Source organism: Rhinolophus sinicus, linkage group LG04 (assembly GCF_036562045.2).
Source record: "Rhinolophus sinicus isolate RSC01 linkage group LG04, ASM3656204v1, whole genome shotgun sequence".
Lineage (NCBI taxonomy): Eukaryota > Metazoa > Chordata > Mammalia > Chiroptera > Rhinolophidae > Rhinolophus > Rhinolophus sinicus.
Window position 1 is genome coordinate 112,453,542 of NC_133754.1, and position 27,830 is coordinate 112,481,371.

A 27,830-nucleotide genomic window follows, 5' to 3' on the forward strand; every position below is an offset into this window, starting at 1 on the left:
CCGAAGAACCCAAATCCTGATAAAGTTAAGATTAACTGGCTCATCTCTAGCTCCATCCCAAGTCTAAACAGTCAGGCCAGCTATCCTCTCTTCAAGTCAGGAAGAACGCCAGGGTCCTAGTGGGATGCACAGTGTGTGAGTAACAGAAAAGCAAGCTGGGCACATCTGACTCCAGGGCGACAGGTAAGGAGCGGGCTACAGAGAAGGCTGAGGCCACCCTCCTGCGGGCCCCACCGCCCAGAAGCTGCCTGAGCTGGGGTGCAAGTCCAAGTTCTCACAAACTCTTCCTCTTACAAGAGTTACTTTTTTGTAACTGGGAAAATCCCTTTCATTTACATTTGAATATTTTCGTGTTTAAATGTTAAAAAACTTACAACATTTAAAATGCTTCAAGTCCATCATCAAAGTAGAGATATACATGTCTACATAAATACATGCATCTCTGTGTTCATCAGTTCGTTTAGGTGCCAGTCACAAACCCATTAAGCCCCCATCATCTAGCAGACCCTGTCGTCAGACTCACAATCTAACTCCCTTCCCCCCCATTCCAGGGGGCTCCCACACGCAGAGTGCATCCATCACTACCTGCTGGGGGCATCAGGGCCCCACAAAGAGCCCCCAAACCATTTGCCCTAACTCCAGTCTCAGAGGCTGGCATGTTGTCAGCCCCAGGAAAAAAGGAAAGGGAGGTTAAAAAAAGGAGCCATTCACCAGTCACTGCGTTTCTATTAGGTGACTCCAAAGTTCATTTTCATGCCAAAAAAAGCAAAAATGCATAAATCTATTTTTTCTATGTAACATCTTCATTTTGGTGGTCAAGATTTATTTAACAGCACTGATTAGATTTTATCTTTGGTTGTAGAACTAGTTAATCTAGTCCTAGTGAGGGCTAGTTCTCTCACCCCCCCCAAAACACACACACGCACACACGCATATCCACCACGCACGCATGCACACATGTATGTGCACACAAAGCATGAGTTTCCTACATGTTAGAAAAGAGATTATATGGGTGTCAGGAGTCTCCTTTGAGTTTTCTCCTGAGAGGCATTCTTATTAAATCTATTTTCATCTTCATCCATTTACTTCTTTCCTTTCGTCAGCTTTGTCCTCACCTCCTCACTAAGTTTTAGCAATTATTTTATTTTGTTTCATTTTCATTCTACAAATAAATTTTTGGTGGACTATTTTCATTCTCGAGTTCTGAATGCTTAGACCTGTACATACTTTATGTTCCAAGGTCCTACATCAAAGGTAAGTGGAGGTCGGAGGTGCCGGTCCCCTCGCAAGCAGCTGTCCCACTTGAGGGTTCCTTGAAGCTGCCCTAGACAGCTGTCCACATTAGCTGGGGTTCTGAGGGACCCAAGTGTACCTGGCCTGATGCTGTGCTCAGATCCGACACAACCTGCGGTGGCTACAGATGAGCCTCTCTACACACTGGCACCCAGGACCGCCTGCCCACTGCTGCTTGTGAACGGACTGCCCTGTCCTGGCGGGCACAGGATGGGCAGGAGAGACTACAGCTCTGAGGACGGTATCAGATGTGTTTGCTTCCTCTCATCCTCTGAAGCATTTCCGTTGCCTAGCTGCACTATTTGTGTTAAGAACGGCTCAAATCTAATTTAGGAAATACATGTCTTCATCAGAGAAAATAAATGTGCAGTAACACAAAGCTTGGTTCCACAAGCAAAGCTGCCCCTGGCTTGCTTTACTTTTAACATGTATATATCTGTTTTTAAACAACTAAACGTTTATAGATCTTCTGTGTATACCACTTCATAGCTGTGGGACCTTTGGCCAATCACCTAATGAATATTTATGGAGTACCTACTATGTACCGGGCAGTGTTGGGACACGAGTGAGGCATGTGAGGTGCCCAAGGCGCAGGCACCAACCCCATGTGCCCGTGTGAGAGGGAGGGTGTCTCCTTAAATTCTGAAGCCTAAGCCCCTCAGCACCACCCCCACCCTCAGTCCCGGAACCAGGCACTAAGAAAAGGGCCAACGACTCACTCTGCAACACAACCCGGATGAGGAAACACAACGGCACGTTACACACGTTATGTGGTCACAACGGCTCATGACATTAGGTTAACTAATTAAAGATCAGTGTTTTACAGATTAATGAATTCCAAGGGAAATCCCGTCTTGGGGTTGACATGTGGCAGCCTCTGCTTTACAAGCTCCCCAACATGGGGTGCTCATGTTCACACAGCACCTCCTCTCCCTCTGGCTCCTGGCCTCTTCCTGAGTCACTGCTGCCCAGGAGGGAGGAGCATCTCTGTGATGCAGCTCACAGGGACAAGCAGATGCAAAGCAGCCAGCTAACAGCAAGTCATTTGGGCTCTTATCATTTCTGCAAAAACCAATAGTTATGCAGGGATTATCTGGATGGAACGGGGTAACTGGATTTCTGGAACACCCTGAACGTACATCTGGGCCTCAGCCAAGAGCACTGTGGTGTGAAACCATCTCTGTGATGACACCACTTTAAAGGTCCATGCTGCCTTGTTAAAGCAGAAGAACAGTCAGCTTATCCAGCTGCTGGCCATGAATAAATCTTCTGTCACCATCAACAAACGTTCATCTCATCTTTTCTACCGCCAGGAAAACTGACAATTGCAAGACGTAGGCAAGTAGGCTGTGTCTAGAAGACAACGTTAAATGTTAGGTCATCTTCCTTACCTTACACCAAAATTAATTTTTGCATTGGGAACAACTCCAGGGCACTGATCTTGCTACCAGAGGTTAAATTTATAATGCATGTTCTTTACAGAAGGGACCTCTTGCAAACACAATTTCAGGACGTAAAACACTATTATACTTAAGCTGTCAGTAAAAACCCAGTGTTTTCCACCAGACATGAATCATCTTCTACTTTGGAAATCTATTATAATGCTGATTTTGGGGTCTATCCCAGACCAGGAAAAATGAACATGCTTCACTTTGCAAGCCAATTCCAGCTGACTAGAAGTGGCTGCTTAGTGCCACAGGAAATATGTCTCTAAGCTCAGTGCCAGGGTGCTGTGAGCAACACCAGTGCCTGCTGGGGGCTGAGGAGTGAGAGCTGTGGCACGCACGCAATGTGGTGACAGGTGAGGAAAGGGATGGAGACGGATGACCTCCAAGACTGCGGCCAACTAGGAGTTGTCTGTGTGTGCACACATAGCTGTGTCTGTGCGTGCATGCACACATGGGTGTGTGTGTGTATTTGGGGAGGAGCTATTCTATTACTTGCTGAGCTTCCCAGGGGTTATGGGGGGAAAAAAACCCACAAAGAAATAAAAACAAAACTCCAGTTCCTTCATATCAGGGCAGACACAGAAATATGGGTGCAATGATGGCTGCTCTTTCCTCCTACTGGGAAAACTGCCAGTTAACTTCTGAGCAGCCTGTGAGTAGGCAGGGGCCAGCTGGCTCTCCATGTCCTCATGCAAACACATCTGCACGCACACTCTCCATGACTCTCAGAGGTAAAAGGCTGTAAATTTTTCCCTTACATCTTTCATATCTGAAGCTGGGGGTAGCCCTCTGTCCACAAAAATATACATATTCAGTAGGCCACAGGTACTCAGAAAAAGAGTGTTTTAGACACATAGGAAATGCTATTCTACTCTTCAATTTCCTCAGCAATGTCATTCCTAGTATATTATGAACTCAGAAGTTCAAGGACTATGACGTAAACATTAATCCAAGAGTGCCCTTGGAGCCAGGCTGCCTTCCTACAGCTCTGAGCTTGACTGCCCCAAGTTCTGGGAGGAAGAGGCAGTTGCTAATGCTACTCCTGGAAAGCTCTGTAGAATAAAGAAATTCAGATTAATATATAGTCATAGGGAAAATGTTTATGATAACCAATTTTCATTTATATTAAAACAGAACACTAATACTGGTCATGTTACTCTGTTTTATAATAGAAGATAATACACAGTGAATAAATTTGCTTTTCATAGTAGTCACAATTATTTGGCACAAACAAAATTGCTAAAGGAAACTGGACCAGGAAAAATCTACTTTCTATAAGCCTGTTTCTTTTACTTACTAAATTTTGAGGTATTGGACAGTCTTGTTATAGAAAACAAAGAGGTCAATTTTATTAAGTGGATGATGTGCAAATCACTGAGTTTTACTCCCTGAATTTTTATAGCTGAGGCAACTCATTGTCCTGCTGTCTTTTTAGAACCGCAGCCTTCTTCTGGCTTCTCCCATTTACCCATGGGGAGCACACAGGGAACCCCAGTGCCCAGGGAAGCAAAGGCCAGAACTGCCTCCAGGGCAGGAGTACATCTGGATTTCACACGCGAGGGCCTCCAGGCCAGGGCTGGCTGAGACCCAGGTGCCTGTCTCCAAGTCCAGCCTTTATTCTAGCAGCTACATAGACAGCAACCTGGTCCCACGTCCCCCAACAGAAGCCGCTGCTGCCACCACCCAGCACATCTGGGAGAACCCGCTTGTTCAGGGTCAATAGTTTTCTGCTGGCCCCAGTGGTGGGATGTGAGACTCTATAACAGTGACTTCAGTAGCATATTGCCATCATAAACAAGTATTTTCAAGTATTTCTTACAAGCAAAATCATAAAACCTAGGGAGAGACAGAGAACAATAGAAAATAAACTGCCAGTATGTCATTCAGTATGACTTTCATAGGCTGTAATTAACTTAAGGACCTGATTGTAGATATCCTACTTTAACCAAATAATGACTTTAAAATTGGAACTTGTAAATCATACAAAAATTCATTGCAGATAATGGTCAATTTATCATATGCCTTAATCAAAAGACTAGATTTCCAAACGGATACATGTCTTAAATCTAGTGAGAGTGAAATACTTTTACACAAGCCTTCAGACTTCAATAGTTCTCTCTGACAACAAAACCCTCTTGGGAAACTCCTGATTGTCACAGGGACCACACCAGGAATACGCATCTGCACACATACCGTGTTTCCCCGAAAATAAGACCTAGCCGGACAGTCAGCTCTAGTGCGTCTTTTGGAGCTGAAATTAATATAAGACCCGGTCTTATTTTACTATAATATAAGACCGGGTCTTATATTATAATTTTTGCTCCAAAAGACACATTAGAGCTGACTGTCCGGCTAGGTCTTATTTTCAGGGAAACACGGTAGCATTCCGAAGCCGTGTTAGATCAACACCCTCACATTCATCACCCACTTGAGGGGGTGGCTTTACTGGGAGCCATGTAGTGTGGTTCTGGTTACCAGACCAACTAAGTGGACGGCAAAGCCAGCAGACATCTGAGGAACAAGCCTCTCCCGAGGCCCTCACGGGGTACTTTCACGTGGTTTGTGAGTCTCCTGCAATGTGCCACTGATTTCATTTCATCTGCATGTACTCTAAGCACAATCGTAGGTAAAAGAAGATTTCAACAGACTCATCTTTGAAATCTTGTCAGCCAAGAATTCCTGAGAAACCAAACCGTTTACGGTCAGCCTCTTTTTAGCATGACCAGAAACTGCCATTTTCCCATCTCATGCAGTGTGTCAAGAAGCTACAGCATTTTCTCCTAAGAATATAAAATGTGTAGTTACTTATATGTTCCAGGCATGGACACCTAAACCCATGGCATCATCAGTCAGTGCTCAGAGCCAGACAGAATCTAATGAAGGGTCCTAGGAAGTAATCCTAGTGCACTGCCAACAAGCATGTAAAGTCGCTCGGTGCACATGCTGATTTCTCACACAGGTTTGGTCTGAGCAAGTTGACAGCATTCAAGCTCAACAATCACAGAATAATCTGAGACAAAATTCAACCCTACGGAGACCTGGTGTTTCAGTCAGTGAGATTATCAGCAGACGTGGATTATTACATACAAACCTTTTCCACAGCGGTTTTCCCATGACAAACGTAACCAATGCATGAAACAAGTTCAATTTTATCAGCTTCCCCAAAAGACCAAGATTCTAAAGCCACTTATGTAAATCTCACCCACCAAAATTAGAGAGCTAACTAGGGCCTCTCAATCTGTAAACTGAGAGGTCAAATTTACACATCTTTCTATCCAGAGGTACATTTTTATTTGTAACAGCATTTTAATAATACATTTCTCCAGATAACATTTAAGTTCCAGGGGCTAATTCAGCTTTTCTAGGCAGTGGGCATCTGAACCATCGTCTTTCCCATTTCAAGGTTTTGTCTTTGCTTCGGTTCAGCCACAGTCCGTAACCACCCCATCTTCCTAAACAGAAATACCGCTCTTATACAATGGCTCCCCTGTGCCTACAGAAAAGTCAAACCCCATGTTCGTAAGTCACCTGAGCAGAAAAGACTGCAACATGTTCAGCACTGACCTTTCAAAGAACCTCAGTAACTATGCACACTCCCCCACACCCACACTTTGAGTCTCCGGGTCTCTATTCCAGCAAGCCAAGTTATCTACATCAGTTATTCATTTACTGTTTTTGTGCCGGCTAGATACTCCTCTAAGAGAGAGACAAACAGCAGTTAACAGACACAGACCGTACTTACCGTTTAAGAAGTATTAAACGTTTAACTATACTTGGCCACTCATAGCCTTGGCCCTCCTCCATGGTGGGCGAGCACCCCACTCCAGTGTCACCCCTAAGTCCAGGCCCTTTTCCTTAGTAACATGTGGCTCCCTTTTCCAAAGCAAACCATGACATTATCTTCATTCCGGTTCTTGCTGTCACCAAGAAACGTGGCCTGAACACAGACCCTATGCGCCCCCCACCTTAACCCTAACATCACTCCTCTGGATCTCTCTTCTCTCTGATAAATTCACCTTCCTCTCCCTACTCAATACTTCCCATGGGCCAAAAGTAACACAATAACAAATAACTCCATCTCTGGCCCTGAAAAAGAAGTCAGAGGAGTGGGGAGGGGAGTGGAAGCACGGGGAAAGGATGCCTGCAGAGTTCTCCCTGAAGCTCAGGCCTTCTCCCATCACCTCAGCCATGTCTGACAAGGAATGCTGGTGCGCCTTCCTCCTCCTTTTCTTTGTATCCCCTTGTGCCTCCCCCACCCCATCCAGAAGCCTCACAGAGCCCGTCTGAGTCATCCCAACCGTATCACTCTTCTCCCTTCTTCTTTAATCACCCCATCACCACAGCCTCTAGCCCCAGTTAGAGCTGGCCTACTACAGGCAAGCCGGCCCTGGCACTTCTGCGAGACAGTGTTGGGCCCTGCCACGTGGTCTACACACAGCTCTTCACCACAATGCGCCTCTCTCTTGCTTACACTCAGAGGATGCTGGTCCACTTAAATACCCTCCACTGTCCTTGCTTCCCCTACTGTCTGCTAACAGGACAGCCTCTCCCAGGCTAGCACCACCTGCACCACGAGGTACAATAACTGACGAGGAGTGACTGTGCTGCACATTGCCAACTATGAATTCCACAGTGTTTTAAAACTGCAGACCTGCAGCAGGACAGAAGAGACCAAGACTCTTAATTCCTCAGAGTGCCTCCAGCTCACCTGCAACACAGAATTCCCTGAACTGGAGGAGCAAAGACAAGGAAGATTAAAAGGATGCACACTGTCCACTGCTGAGGGTGTGAATGGAGCACAACAGCCATATTCAGCCTGTTCTATGAAGCTGTGAACACTGTAAAGGGGTGCTGTCCCATCCTGGGACCTAAGGGTGTCATCAGGCTGTGATGATCACTGAAAACTCCTAAGGAGTCTATTGTATAAAAACTACGTTTTGTGGAACACACAAGCCAAAAAGAAAAAAAAAAAAAGACTAGCTTTCACCATGAAAGCCCAAAATGGTGTCAATGCACTGAGGACATGGCAGGAAGTGGGGCCACATGGGGGACCCTGCAGCATACAACATTCTAGGCCCAGCAGAGAACCAAAGGGTCATAGCTGCAAGGCCAGGGCAGCCCGGGTGGGCCAGCACGGAAAACTGATCGACCCTGTGCAAAATTAAGAAAGGTCCTTCTTTTCTGAGCAAATGAATCACACGGTGTGAGGAAGCAGTGAGAATACGTACATCAGGAACATACTGGGCCTCTGAAAAGAGTGCCCAATGACAACACTCAGTGTTCACGTGGCATCTCTGGGCCTGATCTAGGCAGCAGAGTATCAGCCAGAGGAGGCCTGCAGGTCCGGCACCACCTTTTCCAGCTACAGTCACACAAACATCTCAGCGCACTCTCACTACAGCTGTCCTCAAGCAAGGGGAGTGACAGACAGATGCTTTATTTTAAAGGCTTACAAAATCAAAGTTTTGTTATGATAATCTGAAATATAAGACAAATCTATGGATCGGAGTGTTTAGCATCCCTAGAATCTCTCTGGTTTAGTTACAAAGGTTAAGTCCTCTCCCAGACACATCCCTGAGCTAGTCAGCTTCACCCATCTCCCAGGCCTGCACTGACCCACCCCCATACAGGTGATCTGTCACTATATATCCTTAGTTAATAAGTAAGTAATCTTAAAGTAAGTAATGGTAATCTACAATTTCCATGGTTCATAATATTCTTATTTCAGACTATATGTTTTGGGAAACTTTTTTATATTCCTTACTAAATACATACCGTGTTTCCCCGAAAATAAGACCTAGCCGGACCATCAGCTCTAATGCGTCTTTGGAGCAAAAATTAATATAAGACCCGTCTTATATTATATGATATTATATAAGACCCGGTCTTATATTATAATAAAATAAGACTGGGTCTTATATTAATTTTTGCTCCAAAAGACCATTAGAGCCGATGGTCTGGCCAGGTCTTATTTTCGGGGAAACACAGTAGTGACTTTTATATTCCCTACACTAGTAGATAAAATTACCTACAACAGAAAGGCGCAGTTTTCCCAAAATACACTGGCCCACTAGACGATGAAAACTGCTTTGACCTCAACATTTCCCAACATTTCAAACAATACTTTCTGTATTTCCACTTCCCCCTATAACCCCAGCATCGGCCAGCTGGGGTTTCTGAGGAAACCATTACACGTGTCCCTTTGGCACTGGGGCTATGTGCAGCAACACACCGGCCACACAGAAGTGGCAAGTGGAAAGCTGGTGGGACCTCCCAGGAACACCGACTTCTGGAGCACACACACTGCCGTCACCCTGCCTGGGACGTGCTAACCACAGCAGCGCAGTGATCACCAGGACCATGTGCAGACCAGTTTAAAGCATAAACCTGCAGTTTTATCATTTTATTGAATAACCATCAGTACTGGGATGTTAGGGAGGAAAAAAGCCCGAGGCTGTCCTTTCCTAAGAGCCCAGATGCAGCCTACCTCCTTTACGGGGGGGACTCAGGGTGCTCTCAGTCACAATCCTTCTAATGCTTTAGAAAATGCACAAGAGATTACAAGGTACCGAGGAAAACAAACAATGGATTTTACAGTACATACATTCTGGTGGAAGTCTGTTCTTTCTAAAAGCAAGTCTCTCAGTTTTCTTTCTGCTTTCTGCCAAGCTAAACAGGACTCCGTAAACATACTGACGAACTGGCCTATAGAGCAGGGCGGCAGGAGGCAGGTCTTTGCTGGCTTCATCTTCAATAGAAACAGCAATTTTGATTTCACCCTTTGCATGGAAGAAAGCAGAATAATATTGCACATTTTTCATGTTGAATTTACAATAAACTCAAAGAAATATACTGTATCTCCAGTAAATGACATTACAATTCTATTCCAAATCAACTGCTTAACAACTTGCCTATATGAAGATGTTTAGGGAGAGTTTATATAGCAGGTTGTAGTCAAACATATGCTCAAAGAGTCAAAATAAAATCTACATTGTTTTATTTTTAATCTTGAACCAAGAACAACAGCAACAAAAAAACCACATATATGATCCCAAAGTCTTTGAAACAATCTAGACAAATAACACCAGACAACAAATAGATTAGCAAATGCTGACAACTTGCAAATTTTGAGTCATATGTAATGAAATTCATAATTTTCAATGACCTATATGAAATCCAAGAAACAAGTATCCTGAATATAAAATGGTCAAATTCTCTTTACCAAGCTTATCCATAAAAAATTACCACAAAATGACCTAGCTAAGAGAACTCTCTTCAGTGTTATTTATTTGTGTAGTTTTCGGCATGTATCAGGCCTCCACCCCAGTGTAGCAATTCGAAAGACTTGTCTCATTGAATGAGAGGTTGTGACAGCCACTAGGGACAGAAAACGAAGGGAGCCCCGTTCTGTTTTTGGTCTGAGGCCAGCATGGCAGGGGCTTCACTGTGGCAGAGGACCATGCTGCCAGGAGACAAACGACTGCTGCGACCATCTGCAAAAATCCTGTGGTCTTATCTTGGATATTTTATGGCATTAAGATACATCTCCAGAGATTCTACAAGGAATTTTATTTATGTATATTCACAACATAGAAATATATTTATGACTTTTAATGTCTATTAAATTTATCCATAGTATATACTCTTTTAATAATAATTTCACTACATTTGCTGTTTCTTTCACACAAATTTAATTTGAAAATTGGCCTTTCTCCTTATTCTTAGCACCTTCATACTCATTAATTAACGTTCTCATCTAGGGAGTATTTACTCCCTCATTATGAGGTTTTGGTAACTCTCTACATTCCTACGAAGGTTCACCTCACTGCAAATGTCTCAGGGACAATTTGACACCAGAGCTGCTCATCTCACAGGAAGTAGCAGGCCTTACAGTCTAAACTTTTCCCTAATACACTGAAAACTTTAGGTGGCATTTTAAAGTCTGAAAAGACCGTCAGCTTTACTTTTCTCAAGCATAGTGATTTTATCAGTATTTATTCACCCTTGAAATCAGTTAAGTAATGAGGATAAGCAGCTTACAGCACTAGACCGATCTAACTGACCGTCTGATTCAAACCCACCAACGTGGCAGGGCAGAAAGAGTGGGGACCCAGGAACTTTATTTACACCTCAAATAACCCCATGGGGAAAGGGTGAAATCTTCCCAAAACCTAGGTCTCTTTAAACTTAGCAAAATCCTTTTCCAGCAACAGTTAACTTTTCACTTACTCTTATAATTTATGTTGAACCTGAAAAATAAAATGTTTACCTTAACAATCATAATCTGAAAAGTGATACCATACATGCATACCCATATCAAATAACAGATGAGATTCGGAGGCAATTACAATTTAAAAATAAATCAAAGGAGCTGAACAAACAGTACTGGTCTAAATATTCTTCATGTCTTTTCATTTATAAAAGTAAGCAATGTTCCTATTGGTCAGTTAATGGATGAAGTCCAGCTGGGGGTGCTGTGGAACGGGAGTGACTTGTGCATTCACTGCCGCCATTTTACAGACCACATATGGATTGCAGAAAATAGAAAGAAAAGAGTCTGGTTATATATGGTGGTATAGATACTGATGAGAACATGTTATTATATATATATACATATATATATATATATATATATATATATATATATATATATAAAATATACAGTAATAAAGCAATTCTGCATGAGAAATCTGGTCCCTAAAGTAACTTGTTAAACTGTGGGTCTGTGATAACAAATACCAACATAAGGACTACAACCCATTGAGGGAATTTAAATACACATAGATCCATCTAAGACACCAAGATTCAAGACAAGTTAATGCCACACTGTATAACTATTTAAGCATACACTTAATAAGACTAATAATATGAAATTAGGACACTGTGTAAAAAGATAAATTACATGTTCTGACTATGATGCTACAAATCCTATATTCCATTTTTTTGCTTTAAGTGCTACAAAAATTGCACTCAGTGAGGTAATGACAAATCAAAATACACAAAGCACTCAGCCACTCACAAGGGGTCATTTCTAGGACAGATACTGTATGTGACATTAGAATTAAACCTGACATTAAGGCACAAATGTGGTGTAGGAAATTTTGAAATTAGAAATGAAGAGAATAAAATTACAAGTCAGAAAATAATTTGATGTGTCATTAATTAGAAGTTAAAAAATATTTTATACTACACTGAATGGGAAAATGAGACTTCTCCCAAGTTCTTTTTTTATTGTATTCACAGGCATAAATTTTTATCATTTTTTCTCAAAGTTTAGAAAGAGGAAAATGAATTTTGTTGCAAATAGTTTGTAAGATAGAAAAACAGTTCTAAAGGAGCAGGCGGCCCTGCACCCCCGGAGTGACCACTGTGCATACCTTCGTCAGGACGTGGAAGATGTACGGGTACATCAGCCCCTTCTTGTGCCGGTGCTCGGCCACTCTCAGCACCTCGGGCGCGACAGGGGGCAGGGGTGGGGTGGTAATGTCCATGTGGTTCCTGGTGGGCATGGACAGGAGGCACGGAATTGGCTGGACAGTGCCGATCTGGCTCCCCTTTCCTTCAGCGAGCTGGCTGCCTGAAGAGGCAGTGGACGAACCTTCTGCCTACAGAGCAATGGGCAAGAGGGAAAATGGATTCATGTCACACTGTCTGTCCAGAAGAGACACGATGAACATCTTCACCATCAAGGCCGAGGGAGCACTGACCCACTCCCACTTGGACAGAGGGAATGGATGCCCACATGTGCTTGTGTTGGGGGACGGGAACCTGGAGGACTGCAGCTCCTCCCTGGGGGCCCCTGTGGGGTTAACAGTGGCTTTCTGTGTCTGTTAACCCCATGTAGCCAATTCCTGTGTTTTCAATTTCCTTGGAGACCCTACCCTGCCTAACACCAAGTAGGTATCGTCCTCTCTACAGATGAGGAAACTAATGCTTGCAGAGGGCATGTCATTTGCCCATGGTTACATGACCAGTAACTTGTGGGGCTAGGACTCAAATCTAGGCCTGATTCAGGCCCGCTCTTTAGATACCATAACTGGTATCTAAAGAATAAACAAAAACCCAAACTCAGGCATTCTCTTTGGTCATTATAACGCTCCAAATAATTACACACAGGAAGCAGTTTATCAAAAATTAAAGCAAAAAAACCCAAGCTAATTCCATTAAAAATAATGAGTCATATCTATATATAGTGACACAGAAATCTGTGCTTGGTATAGCATTAGGTGAAAAATATCCACTCTGTAACAACTAACTGCCAAGAACAGGAACGAGAGTGTATACCCAACAACCACCTGTGATGGATAGCCTCAAGGCAGTGGGACCGAGGGAAGGGAATTTTTCTCTTTATAAACTTTAGCAAAGTCTGAATTGTTTACCAAGAGGAATTATTATTTGCACAATAAACTTTTTTTTTCTTTCTCACAATAAATGTTGGAAATAATATTGGTTATTACCTGATTTTGTGCCACCCTAGAGAATACATTAGGTTGGTACAAAAGTAATTGTGGTTTTTGCAATTATTTTTAACCTTTTAAACTGCAATTACTTTTGCACCAACCTAATATATTTTTGTTTTTGTTTTTTTTTTAATATATGTATTCTTTACAATGCAATGTAATTAAGGGCTTAATTTTCTTTTAAAACACAAAGTGCCAAAATGGGTCTTAAGAAGAATAACTCATGGGTAATTCACAAGTAATTTCTATACTCCCCGTTCTACAGAACATAGACATAATCCACTGAAAATTAGAAAGTGTTCTGTAAACAGTAGGCATCCACGAAGCTTTATAGGATTATATTATCATTCAACAGTGAGAGTATTTCAGAGTTTTAAATGGATTTCTAATATTTTGCCCTTGTACATAAACAAGCCTCTTCCAACCAGAGACCTGTTCATCTGAGTGATCGTATATGGGGACAGACATGGCTCTGCAGTTAAAAAGATATTTCTAAAGATCACTATTAACAGGTAGAAGCAGAAAACAGGGGGAAATGGAATTATAGTTTATTTTCATTTTTACTGTATACATCCCAGGTGTTTTCTCAATCCCCACAAAGACCCTATAAGAGCAGAGCTCTGGAAGGCTCTAAGTGCTTGACCAGACTATACAGGCAGCAGACAGGGGTGGATTTCCATCGGGCCCCCACCCTGCCCTGTACAAAGAGAGCAGGCAAATGGCAGGGCCCTGGGATCCCTCCTTCTCCTGCCCCCGCCATATCTGTGGGTCCCCCTTCCCCCAGCCAATGTCTGTGATTGCCTTTTCTCAACCCCTGCCAATGTCTATATTACTTGTATAATAACATGCTTAAAAAGAGAGAGAATGTTTTACTTTGAAACAATCCCTACCACCACATGCTGAAAGAGCCAGAACTTGAGAAACTAAAAGGTGTAGACCTACTACCTTTGTTTGGTCTCCTGGGTCTCCCCGCGCTTGAGGTTCCGAGTGGCTTCCTGTCTTCTCCCAGCCAATTTTGTTCCCACTGATATGGCTGAACAAAAAATGAACACAATTACTGTTAGTGTTGACCACTTCTCACACATGCTCATGATAACAAGGACCCATGTTACAGACTCAAGGACACCTCGGTGCTTTACTGATGATCTCACCTCCCCCAACAAACTATCTCCACAGAGAACCCTACACAGGAGCACTCTCTACCTACTCCAAACGGGTAGGTGATAACCACTTATTGTGGAAGAGAAAACATCCAGCAACTAACCTATGCCAACTACTCAGCTTAAAGATGGTCTAGGGTGTGCCAATGCCATGGGGTACAAAAGACACGAATGCAGCCTTGCTTTTAAGGAGCTCAGTAATCTTGGAGAAACAAGGTAAAAAAAATAAATCACATTTAACTGGCAATTATCAGGCAGTAGAAGGTTAAATGTTATCTGAATCACATTAGGCATAATTTATAAATACATGTAAGGTATTCCATGTCAAGTGACAATGCACAGGGCGTCCAGCCTGCTCGTGAGAAAGGGCATGGTAGGGAGCTAAGGCTTGGGTGAGGTACAAGGCGGAGTCAGGGCAGAGGGCACCTTCCAGGCCCAGGGAGAGGGGATGGGTGTGTGAGCTCAGACAATAGGGACTTAACTGAATCTTATTTGGGGATGGCTTTATTTGGCATAGTAGTAAAAACAGGGTGGGGAAAAGAGATGGGAAGATCAGAGAGTACCTAAAGGACCAGAATGAGGTATTTCAATCAGTATTTTCTAAAAACTCTGGGTCTGACCCATTAGTAGCCTGGGAAAACAATTTAGTGGGTTTAACCAGCATTTTGTAAACACTGAAATGGAACAGAACAGAATGCAGTGAATGTGGTATGAATGGTATTATTTCATGAATTCTTTATTCATTTATGCATTATAGACCACAACGTAAGAGACAGTTTACTGCAGTGCCGGGCAAGCATTGCCCTGGAGGAAGCAGGGAACCTGGAGGGGCCTGAGCAGGGATCAGGCCCCATGCGTGTGCTGCAACCCCCGGCAGACAGCACAACACAGCTGTGAGGCAGCCAGGCATCTCCGGGCACTCGCCCTTCACTCATCCCTCTCCTGCAGGCACCAAGCCAAAGTACACCCTACAATCAGTGCCGGACACATGCATGCCAGCCCCCAGAGCTTTCCATTGGCTTGCCTTTCCTGACTGATCCACTTGACAGTTGGAGAGATTTTAAGACCCGCTAATCCTATCTTCCAATTGACATTTTAGCTCTACTATCAAAAACCCCCAAACAAACAAACAAAAAAAACAAAACCATGCAGAAAGGAGTGATTAGAAGACTGTCCCATCTTAAGCCAAGAATTGTGTCCACATTGTGCTGTCTTAGAGCCTTTCTGCAGCTCCTCTATCCCAGTCATGGGATGGGACAGCAGGATGGGACATCCAGGAAGCCCCCACATGAAATGGGGGCAGCCCAGCTGCTATCACCCCACGTCCAGGCTCCAAGTCTTCAGTAAGGACGCAGAGAAACCACTGCTCTGTCCATGTTTGCTACTCATATGATTGATTTTAGGCTACAATTTTATAAAACTAAAGGAAACACTAGTGATGAGGAGGAAGCATCCCCAAAAATGGAAGTATTCCAACAGCTGTGATCAGTAGTTCTGTTTAAAATCAAAAAGAGCAGCTACTATATGGGTGAAAGGTTCAGGAAGTGAATCGCAGTCAATTATTCACTGATTATATACCAGTCAGGACATGAATCACTAAACTCATTATGTGGTAAGTGTGCCACAGTCTGTGAAATAGGGCAACAGAGGGTGAACAACCTTGTCACACACACGTCCAGAGTGCGTATTCCAAGAAATGGAGAGGAGAGGCTAGCAACTCTGAAGTAATGCAGGATGTGGTATAAACAGACCTGCTCATGTACCTTTTCATAAAAATGTCCGTGACATTTATTCAGTGAAATTTTACAACCAATTACTTGGATACTTACAAGTTTTATAAAGAGCTATGACATCTATTACTTGTAATTTTAAACATTTAAGTATAATATGGCTACAAAAAATGCACTAGTCACAGTGAACAGTGTAATACGCGCCCAGGAACGGAACACACCACAGAAGCAACCAGGGATGCAGGGCTGACACGCAGGAGACCTTCCTTGGTCCACTCCAGTGACTTCCTTCCTCAAGGATAATGTTATTCTGATTTACAACAGCAGCAAAGATGCCTTTACCTGGTTTTGAATACCAAATAAATGGAATCATACAACTGTACACTTTTCATGTCTGGTGGCTTTAGCTCACAGTGCTGGTTCAGACTTCTTGCTGTATGCATCCCGTCATGGGAGAACCCCACGACAGGGTCCAATCCAGCCCTGCAGGAGAGCCCAGGTGCCCGCCCGTGACACACTTAGTACTTTCGGTCATTCTCATGTTAGCATCTGCAAGGGGAGGCAGTGACCCTCAGCAAGTCTGACGTGCACGTCTCTGATAAGATGAAGATAAGCACCCCTGTCTCCATGGGTGACATCACTGTGGTGTGCCTGTTCAAACGTTCTGCATATTTTCTACATGATTCTTCTTACAGACTTATAGGAAGTCATTACCTGTTCTGGATACAAGTTCTTTGTCAGGTATACTGATTACAATGATCCTCCACGCTCTGTTGGATTGCTACCCCGACCTCTTCAGGGCAGACTCAAGTTTTCATACATGACGCCCCTTCTTGAACATCTTAGATGCAATGTCACCTTAGTGCAGCCTTCCCTGACCAGCCCCCACCCCTCCATCCCTGCTACTTTCATTGCTGTTTCCTTTATGGCTTGTGTCACTTCATCACTATTTGTAATTATTGTCTGTTTTCATAATTAATTATAAACTCTGTGACAATAAGAACACATAGCCACCATCGAGCAGGTACCCACTACTGCACGGACAAACCACATTAACTGTAGCCTAAAGGTATTATGGCAAAGAAGGCATAAACCTGGCTTCTCTGTTATGTGACATAAAGCACAACCAAGGAATGCTCATTAATGTTGCAGCCCCCAAGGTGTGACAACCCTCGTGATTGATCTGCCCCAGGGTCTCTGGAGTCTGTCGATGAGCAACCACAAAAGCACATGGGACAGTGCAGCGGGGAGACCCTGCTTGCTACCCAAGTAGAAAGCCTGTCCCATCTAAGATCACACAGAACTTATATGAATATTTCAGTAGGAAAACTATATTGCTTTACAACTTAAGAAAACAACAATTTTGAATATGACAAATGCCTTGCCTTGAAAAACAGATGGATTAGCGATTTCTGAATATTTCTACATACAGTTCATTCTACACGACTGCTCACACTTCAGTCATACTTGGAACCACTTACACAGACATGTTTCATCAGCCATGCCCGGGGGACCTGCTGAGACCCACACGGGCCACAGGAAGTGGGTGGCCAGGGCAGGAAGCCTGTATGAACTCTCTGTGGAATTCTCCTGTACACCCCAAGGCACAAGTCACTGCTGATAAAATTCAGGCTCAGAGAGAAGGAACCCCTTCACAGCTACAGCAAGAGTGAGTGACTCAGACCCCGACCCACCATTCCAGACGTGACCACATGCTGTTACAAGGAAAAGCCAGTCTCAGGATAGATTTCACAGGCACGTTCAATGCGGCTGACAATCAATAGAAAAGAACGACTCTCACAACACAGGAACAGTGGTGGGAGAAAGGCCAGCACCACTCCTCTGGGCGCTGTGGACTCTGAGAGGTGTGGCAAGGCCTCAACTCATTCCAGGACACTTGGGGCTTTTTCTGCAGTAAAGTGGGTTGAAGAGAGCAAACTGTCCTAACCACTGAATGCTCTCCTGCACGTTTTTCTACACAGCAGGCTGGTGATGTCAGGATGGAAATGAACCGGTATACATTCACGCCGAGTGAAAGTGTCTGACCAGTCACAGAGACTTCTCACTTCTGTCTCCACTGCCATGGGTGTGGTTTACCTTGATGGAGCAGAAAAGGAAGAAAGCGCTGACCACAGCTGACTTACTTGTCAATTAGAAAGGAAGAATGAAGGCAAATAAAACCAAAAGATAAGAAAACAACATGAAAGAAAAGTAAAAGATCAAATCCACAGCAACAATATCTAGTGTGTGTAAGGTCACATGTATGGTCAAACTGAGTGAACCTGACGTTCAGTAAGCGTGCGTACATTTTCATTTCTGTCTGCTCTCCAACTCGGGAATGGAATGGGGACTCGACTCACAGCTATTCTCATTCAACAGCTCACCCCAATCCCAACAAGGTTCTGACAGAGTGGCCTGTACTACAGAGTGCGAAGGTCTGAGCTCCCTGGCGAGGGAAGTCGCAAGTCATATATACAAACACCTTGTAGGTACAGTCTCCGCAGGCTCCGAATTAAGCTAACACCACACATTTGGGCTCTTTCATAAAAAGTCAGGAAAAGATAAAGTACTGGTCTCGAATGACTTCCTATGCAAGTCAGCCAGGGCTTCTCTCCCAAGTTCGTCAGGACTCCTCCCACCATCAGGGCTCCACCCACCATCAGGGCCTCCCACCGTACTACTGGCTGGAGCCGCCCCTTTCCCGCCCACCAGGGATGGTTCAGAGTCGGACAAGGTAGATATAAATTGCCTACATGGATCAGCAGATGGCTACAACACATACAGGCACAGCGATTATTAATTTTTGCCAACACATACAAGTAATTCAAAATCATTTTTAAGAGATGTTAGAAATCTTACCTTGTGTCAAAAAGTGAAAATGTAAATGTAAGTCACTATTTGGCACAATAGTGTAACAATCAGAAAAAACCTGCAGTTGTATTTAGCCTGGGACCAGGTACCTTAGGGCAGGTAAAACGTAAATCAGAATATATACTTACGTAGTAGAGTAAGCATGAAAAAGGAAGAAAAGAAAAAAGGCAAGTTGCTGTCCCTAAGAAAAGATCCCAGTATTGTAAAACCAATGTTAGTTGTACAGTGAAAAATAAGGTGTTTGAATATTCACCAATGTTTTGAAAATAGTTGTGTCTCTAGATGTGGGATCATGGGGGATTTCCTATGTTGTGTTTTCTAATGTTTCAATTCTATAACTTTGAATGAGATGGTAATTAGAAAAAAGATAAAGAACTGAAATCTTCAAATTAGCAACCTCAATTCTAAAAGCCAATGAATCTATGAAAATAATATAAAATAAACACCTCCAGTAGGATCCAATTATAATTCTTAATTCAACAAAAATAGGATTACAAAGATTTGGCAAAGGCCAGCAAGGAAGAGAAGAAAAACAAGAACGCCGCTTTTTTTCTTTTTTTTTAAATTTTAACCAAGAACAGAGCAAGAAGTATACATTGATTGTACCCTAAGTAAAAGAATAGGAGAAACAATTATTTAGTTAGAAAGCAGCACCTTTCTTACTTGCTTCAAAACAACTGTCATGGGTCTGGAATGACTGCCTAGGCCTGGTCTAGTCCTCAGAGCGAGAGCTGGAGGCTGCGATTCTGCAGGTGAAGGGACAGTTCCAGTGGCGCCCACGCAGCTCATCTCAACCCTGGTGGGGACACCCGACTCACCCCAGCTGTGCGCAGGGGGCCTCTTGCAGCTCTAGACTCCTTGTCCAACAAAGATACCTGCAAACTCCCCAGGGACATGTGTCCACTTCAAGACAGCAACAAACCAGGATGTCCATTGCAGCAGTGTGGTGGGAAAGACACCTGAATACTCCCAGCTGAAGAAGGTAAAATGCTGGGTAAGATATTTAAAAAGGGGAGGTGGGGGGAGATACAGGACATGGCCTGCCCAGCATACACACACACGTGTACATACATTATGTATATATCCACACACACATAGTGAAGGTGCTACTGTCTCAACCCAAAGACCAGCCAGGAGGCACATTCACAGCCAGCTGTCATCTGAGCAAGTGATGTTTCACAAGACACCTGAGCATGACTTTGTTTCATATCAGAACATTCTTTGGAGTTGGGGCACACACACCTCTACTCTTGCCAACATGGATGCCATGCACCCCACACCCACCTTTGAGCTCTAATGGTGCTCACCTTCCGGGGAGTGCAGACACCACCAGTGCAGAGGACCTGTCAGAAGAGCCAAGACCTCGTGTCCCACCAACTACCATTTTCCCCACTGAACTTTATCTTCAAAAATAAATGTCTGCCAATTCCATAGGTTTAAAAAAGGTATCTTATGTTTTACATTGCATTCTTTTGATTTTCTTAGTGAACAAGGACAGCACCCTTTCATATTTTATTGACCACCCGTGTTTCCTCTGTCAACTGCACGTTTATATTCTTTGCCATTTAAAACACTTATCTTTTTAATTTGTAGGAAGCTTTTTTGTGGTGGGGTGGGGATAATTCTCTTCTGTAACAGTCCCATCACCATCAGCACTGTCCTTTAAAAAAAAGTCATTGATTTTCTGTTGGGGAAACCACTCATTTTGTAGACTCCTCAACATTCTGGTATTGTTTACCAACCTGTGGGAAATACCGCGGAGGGAATGCAAATGCCTGAGGGCATCGAACAGGGAAGGGTGATGAGGGCTGACGGACAGGGAGGGACACACCCAGGGATGGTGGCATGCCCCCTCCTCTGATGTTGCACAAGTCAAAGAAAGCTGTAAGTACAGCAACTACAAACATTTCTACAGTCAATCTGCAGAAGCTGTTAGGACCGGAGCTGCTAGAGTCCGACTGGAGTCATTTCCAAGCTAAACGGCCCGACCACCCAGTCACCTGTCCATCCCGAGGACAATGACACCCAGTTCGGAGCAAACTCATTTCTGAAGAAACTGTACAATCTCTCCAGCCCCAGGGCGTTCTAAGCAAATGTTGTAGATGTTCCACATCACACTGGGAACAGAGTCAGACTGGACTCTATGCAGCCTCCACCTCACGTGACCTGCTGCTGGTCAGGCCTCCCCTTCTTCCACCCTGCATATGTCTGGCTCTGTTCCCCATTGCCACAGCTCAAATCTCGCCTCTCTGGAAGAGCTCCCACCTCCAGTTCCTCTCGTCCGGGATTTTCTCTGTACACTCACCACTGAGGCTGCTCACTTCTTTGTACACCGCCTATACCATCCCTTGTCTGTACTGCCCTCCGCCCGTGCTCATTGGTACACAGCAAGTGCTCAAGTGTTGCTTGGCTGAATGGATGGACTTCTTTCCCTCAAGACCACCCTGAGAGCATGCTGTAGGTCCAGGGGTGCCAATTCATGTCCAAACCAAAAGTTACCATCTCCTGACTTACTGTTCCCACAGTTTTGAACTAAGAGAATGACGTACCGTCCTACGCATGGTCTCAAGTAGACACACATGACTCCTCCGACAAGCTAGAACCCTCATCCTGAAATTAAGACCATGGCCCCTCTTGGCATCCTGCCATAAGCAAAGGATGCCTGTGACGAAGGCCGATCCCAGGTCCTACTCTGCTTGGCTTATGACACCGAAGTCTCAGGCACAAGCACTCTATTTCCTTGTCCTTCCCTTCCTCCTCTCAATTTTAACCCTTCTGTCTCTCATTTGCTGTAATAAATAGGGAAGCAGATTCAAGGAAATTAAGGCCCTGCTAAGCCACACAACCTGACCCAGTCTTCGACGCCCGGCTACGGACATGCTCCGCGCACTTCTCATCTCGGGGAGGGCAAGATGCCCGTACGCACCCTACACCGCGTCCGCCTTTCAGAGACCCTTCCGCAAAACAGTGACAACACCAGCTGGGGGTGTTGTGGACAAGCGCGTGACAGAAGTGAGAGAGGTAACTGGAAGCGATGACAGCTCCAGGGAAGGCGACGCTGACCAGGACCTTTGGGAACAGGGAAGAGCTGAATCCTCCCACAGAAGGATTCAGACATTAGTGGCTATTTTACAAATCCTTCCACAGAAGGAAGGAAGGGGTTCTCAGGGAATCTTACTCACCTCAAGTTCAATTCACCTCCTAACAGAGCAATGTGCCAAATCAGGTGGGCACTCACTTCACCTACGAACCACTACCTGAGGGAACAGGGTCGCCAGGAGCCCGCCCCACGCCAGGCCGCTGCTGGCATCCACACGCATCACCACACAGGACTGAGCCAGAGTACATGCTTCTGCTTCGTGTCTTATTTCTGCCTGTGTTTCAGGTCTGGAAAGAATGATTCTCATTCAGGTGAACCTGTACTAAACAGATAACCTTGATCTTGCTGACATGAGCTGGTTTTTAAAAGAAAACTCATGGTGCCTTACAATTCCAGAGGGGAACGGGTTCTGAGACATCTATCAGCTGTTCTCAGACCGCCAGGCGCTGAAGAGTCACTGGGTGCTCATTTACACACGCAGATTTCTGAGCCCCAACCCAGAGATTCTAACTCAGTAGATCTTAAATGTATTTTCTTTCCAGAAGGTTAATTTAAAAGTTTGAATGTTATGAGTTTTCATTTCATTTTAGAATTTTAGGATCACATATAATTCTATGCATTTTATACTTCTTTGCTCCAGAGATCACACAATCCTTGGATGGTAGCAAATGCCTTGGTAACTGCTGGCTGAGGTCAGCAGACATTAGTGGCTATTTTACAAATGGGGGGAGAAAAGCAGGACAAAAGAGGAGAAAAATCTTCAGTGTAAAGTGACACATCCAGTAAGAACTTGCAGGAAGACTGGAAATGGTACATGTAGCTAACTAGCTAGCCCTGGCATCTGCCCCGTGAACTACAGTTCAAACCCAGGAAAAGAAGATGCAGATGTAAAGGAAAGACGCTTTCTTTTCCTTTTTTCTTTTCTTTTACTGGAATCAGGTTTCTTGACACATATGGTGATTTAATGAGAGGAAGAGGAAGACTGTGCATTTAAGACTTCCTCGGTCAGATTCTAACAAATTATTTATTTGCAAATTCATTTACTTAGGGACACACGTTGTTTAAAATACTCCTCTCTGGAAGAACTCCAACCTGGGTCTGGCAGATTTCTAGGGTTTTGATTATAGTCCCATGAGCTGTTGAGTTGGGATTTGAGTTGCTGAACTCAGGAAGAGAGGAAATTCAGAGTTCCTGAAAGTCACAGGCATCTAACTTAAAATGCTTTCCAGGGTAGCAGTCGGGGGGAAACAGCAAGAGAAATCAGAGAGAGAGTTAGGGTCAGTAGCACTTGACCAGACAGCTTTACCACATTTGGTGGTCGCACAGAGCAACTTTCCTAAAACTCTTAACCCAGCAGAGGAGCGGCTGAGGCCACGGGCAGGCAGAACAGACTTTTACCCTGGAAGCCCTGTGGAAATGGCTGAGACCAGCCCCCTCTGCTCTGTGTCTAAGGAGCCCCACGCCCGGCAGTCACCCTCACCCACCTGCAATAAGCCGCATCTCTGAGCACAACACTCGGTGCTATGGGCCAGTCAGCCAGCTTTCCCAGGGACTAGAGCTACACAAGAAACCCAGCACTCACTTTGCAGCTCCTCCACTGCCTTCATCGTTGTCTGAAGATGACGACGTAGAAGAACCCGGAAAGTAGGCTGAGTCCACATGATTGGGGCTACCGCTCGGAGCTGGGTTGATCGGGGAGGACCGTTCATACAGTGGAGTATGTTTTCCTTCGTGAGGAATGTTACTGTAGTTGTTCTGCTCAGTCAGATTCTTTCCACTTGTTTCCAAAGTAAGGGCCGGCTCAGCGAGGCTGTACGGGTGTGGACCCTGACCCGGAGTGCCTGGGCTGGGCCCCTGCGGAGCCTGAAACAGAGGGCAGAGGGCAGAGGTCACACGTGCACCAGCTGCCTGCAGGACCCGGCTCCTGTCAGCACGCTTGGTCTCGGCTAAGTTTTAACTCAACAAACACTGACACCTGCTTCACATATCAATTCAAGAGCCAAAGACATTATTTTAGTGTTCGTTAAGATCTGATGCATACGCAGCTGTCAAGGCCAGCTGTCCCTCAGGCAGGACAGGGTGGCTATGGGAGGAAGGAGGAAAGGCCTTACCATGGGTTTGGCTTGCAGAGAGGTCTGTGGAATGTTGAGCATCTGGGGGGGAGCGTACGGCGGCACTATCCCAGGCATTCCAAATGGATTTGGTCTGGCTGTTTCGCCAACATGGAGAGAAAGCAATAAAACAACTGTGAGCGGAGGACACTTCCCCTGGACACCACCATGGTGGCTAGCAGGGTCCCATCTGGCCTGTACCTCTCAGGTGCCAGGACACCATGGGTCCCATTTCTCAGAAACCTTTAGAAATTTATGTTTAACATTAAAGAAGACTTAATTTTATGATAGTGAATTTTATACACTGGGGCTAGAATTTTAACTTTTAAGAATTTTCAGTTAATTTCTGGTAGTGTTTTCGATTTTGTTTGGTTCCTTGAATGCCTGGTCTGTCCATCTTTAACTGGACAGGCGTTCTCAACCAACCGGTCTCTGCTCACTGCTGACAAAGCTCGATCCCTGTGGTACTGTAGCACTAAGGAATGCAATAGGGCCATAACAGTTCCCCTTCCATTCGTGAAGCAATGGAATTTTTCTATTTAAACTCAACCTAGGGTCTTAGTTACTAGTAAGCTTTTACATATAAAAAGTGAAGGGTGGTCGTTGCTGCCTTTTGGTTTGTTTTTCACTGGCAGCAAAACTACAATCAGGTGACACATTTTAACATGCATTATAGGATTGGTAACGTGGGATTCTGCATTCTCCCAGAACACGACTTTGTAAACCTATTCTGATGTATGCTGGCATTTGCTCCCCATTATATTTATCTGTCACAGTGAAGCACAGAACAGAAGGCCATGTGGAGAAGCGGCTGCACACACAATGTCAGGAGTGGGTCCTGCATCTGCTTTATGACGTAATACAGAGCAGTCAACCCAGCCAGTGGCCCACACACCTCACGTCCACAACCCTCGCTCACCCTGCAGGTCTGAGGATAGGTGGCTGGGTGCTGCCAGCTGTACAAAGTCAGCCAAGTGATCTGCACCCAGACAAGGGATGGGTGTGGCCTGCTGCCAACACCACTTCAAAGCATCAGGAATTAATTACAGTGGTACCTCGGTTTTCGAACATCTCCATTGACGAACATTTCGGTTTACGAACGCCGTAAATTTTATAGATCTACGGTATCATTAGACAGTAAAATTCATGCTGAATTTGCAGTTTTAGGGGTTGGTTTTAAAGGTCTGGAATGGATTAATCCATTGTGCATTACTTTCTATGGAAAACCGTGCCTCGGTTTTTTAATGTTTCAGAACTCAAACGGTCTTCCAGAACAGATTACGTTCGAAAACCGAGGTACCACTGCATTTGCTAATGCAATAAAACAGGCAGGAGACTCCTCCAGGCTTCGTTCATATGCTGAACACCTAGGTATGGGGTGCCATGCGAGGTCACCGTGAGGACAGGCCTGGGGGCACCATGAGCCCCGAGATGCAGAGAAAACACACACTGTGAAAACACACAACAGAGCTCACTTGAGCCCTCATGGCTACACAATCTCTTCCTTAGGTTTTTTTTTTGTTTTGTTTTTTAAATATAATAAAATCAAACCTAAAGATACCTGAACTCCAATGTCCTTTACCAGAAAAAGTATTAATATTTCTCCAACCTCAGAATCTGAGCAACACCAGGTGAGAATCATACAACCCACAAGCCAGCTTGCCAAGATAAAGAAACACATTTATTTTAACTAAACATAATAAAGTACCCCAAACCCTCCCCCTCATTCTCTGAAAGAGAACTCCCACTGCCGCCTAACCGGGGCACCCTGTGCTAATTCAGTCCTGGTGGACCCAGGAGGGCACACCCCATCCAGGAGAGCGGGACAATTGTTAACTTCTTCCCACCCATGAGGACTGATGAGCCTCAGAAGCCACAGTCCCTTGGAAGATCCCATGTCCAAGTGCCTCCCATTCAAGCTCAAAGATGCCCTAGTCATATGACTCCCCCACCCCCTACCTCCCAGGAAGGGAAAGCTCAGCCCAGCTTCCACCTCCCACCAAACAGAGCCGACTGTGGGGCAGTGGCTGGGAAGGGTTATGTTGGCACATATGCACGTGGGGCTGGCAGCACACACCCAGTCACTCACTCACTCTCGCAACCACACACACATGCACACACAGGAGACATTCCTGATCAAATAGTAAGTCTGTAAGGTCCAAACCTCTGAGTGTGAGACACAACAGGTAACTGTTACAGTCACCTCTCAGGTGATTCCGAGTCATGACCAGATTTTAGACCAAAGGTTATCATGAAATCCATTTAAGCTCTAATGTATTTAAATCACTATAAAAAGTCTAGTTTGCAGTTTCTTGCAGCTGACCTACCACGCTTAACTTCTCAGTAATATATACGGAAAGGGAATCAATTATGCACCCTCACCATTCAAATGAAGATGAGCGTTTTAGTTTCACTCTATTTTTGGCCATTATATGCTATGAACTTCCTGAAGAGCACAAACTTTCCTTAAAACCAAAAAGCCCACACTATATTATAACTTAAAAGCAATGCTTTCCAAGGAAAGGACATTTTCTAAAATCACCTGGCAATCACTGACCTCAAATAAACCTTTGAGAATCCACAGAGCTGGTTACTATTCTATCATAACCTAGTCCAACAAGTGAATTAATTTGTCTACATTTCTCTGAAGGCTGCAGAAATGCCTAACGAGCCAGGGCCTGTCTCTGTGTACTGCATGCCTCCTTGTAAATCAGCTCTTGTCCTCAAAGTCCTTGGGCAGCAAAGCAGAGCCATAGTCTGTCTGCTCTGTGACAGGAACCTCTTTCTCAGAACTGACAACTGGATCACGAAGTGGAGATCTCCATCACCAGTTTCTCATTCTCCTTTCTCAAACACTAGAGAGGCAGGCTTTTGTTAGAAAAGCACACGACTGAAGACAGAAGACAGGAGAAAAACCTGTTTAATTACTATATGGAAAACATTTCCATAATTCAAAAATTACTTTTTAAATATTAAAGACCCCTTTGAAAATAAGAGAAAAGAAGCATGCGTTGCAGCCCTTGTATCTGTGCTTAGTCAGCTGTGTACTCTCATAGACAAGACACATTATTCCACATCCATTCCCGAGTTACTTACTATACATGTATGAAGCTGTCCAGCTTTTCTCTAAATTCAAATAAGATAGAATTTTTAAAAAGAATGGCATTAACCAAGAAGCTCTACTGAGCACTAGTCAGCCCTAACTCAACCTAACAAATATTCATCTATTACTGGGCATGTTACTGCAGATACGTTACATTAAACAAAATAGTAACAAAGTAATATATTTTTTAAATTCTATAATGCAGACAGGTAGACGCATGATTTCCAAGTGTGACACAAAAAAATACAGCTTTGAAAATTAAGACACAAAGATTAAATAAATCAATGTTTCCTACCAACTAACACTACCATGTTTCCCCTAAAGACCTAGCCCGACAATCAGCTGTTAATGGTTTTCTTGGAGCAGAAATTAATATAAGACCTTATAGTAAAATAAGACTGGGTCTTATATTAATTTTTGCTCCAAAAGACACATTAAAGCTGATTGTCTGGCTAGGTCTTATTTTTGGGGAAACACGGTAGTATTCAATGCTCGCAAAAAACAAGGCAGAATTTTCCAACTACATTAACCATGTTGAAATGGATTTACATGGT

At 44.2% G+C, this 27,830-nt stretch overlaps 1 protein-coding gene across 3 annotated transcripts in view; it reads right to left on the reverse strand.

Moving 5' to 3' along the window:
- LOC109434748 (constitutive coactivator of PPAR-gamma-like protein 1) overlaps positions 1–27,830 on the reverse strand; it is a 102,524-nt gene that overhangs the window by 27,070 nt on the left and 47,624 nt on the right. For all 3 annotated transcript variants that reach the window (XM_074330234.1, XM_019711969.2, XM_019711967.2), the window contains exons 6-10: positions 24,174–24,271; positions 23,645–23,925; positions 14,147–14,234; positions 12,119–12,346; positions 9,346–9,520 (exon numbers count right to left, since the gene is read on the reverse strand). In XM_074330234.1, the coding sequence (XP_074186335.1) occupies positions 9,346–9,520; positions 12,119–12,346; positions 14,147–14,234; positions 23,645–23,925; positions 24,174–24,271 (870 nt within the window). The remainder of the gene's footprint in view (positions 1–9,345; positions 9,521–12,118; positions 12,347–14,146; positions 14,235–23,644; positions 23,926–24,173; positions 24,272–27,830) is intronic.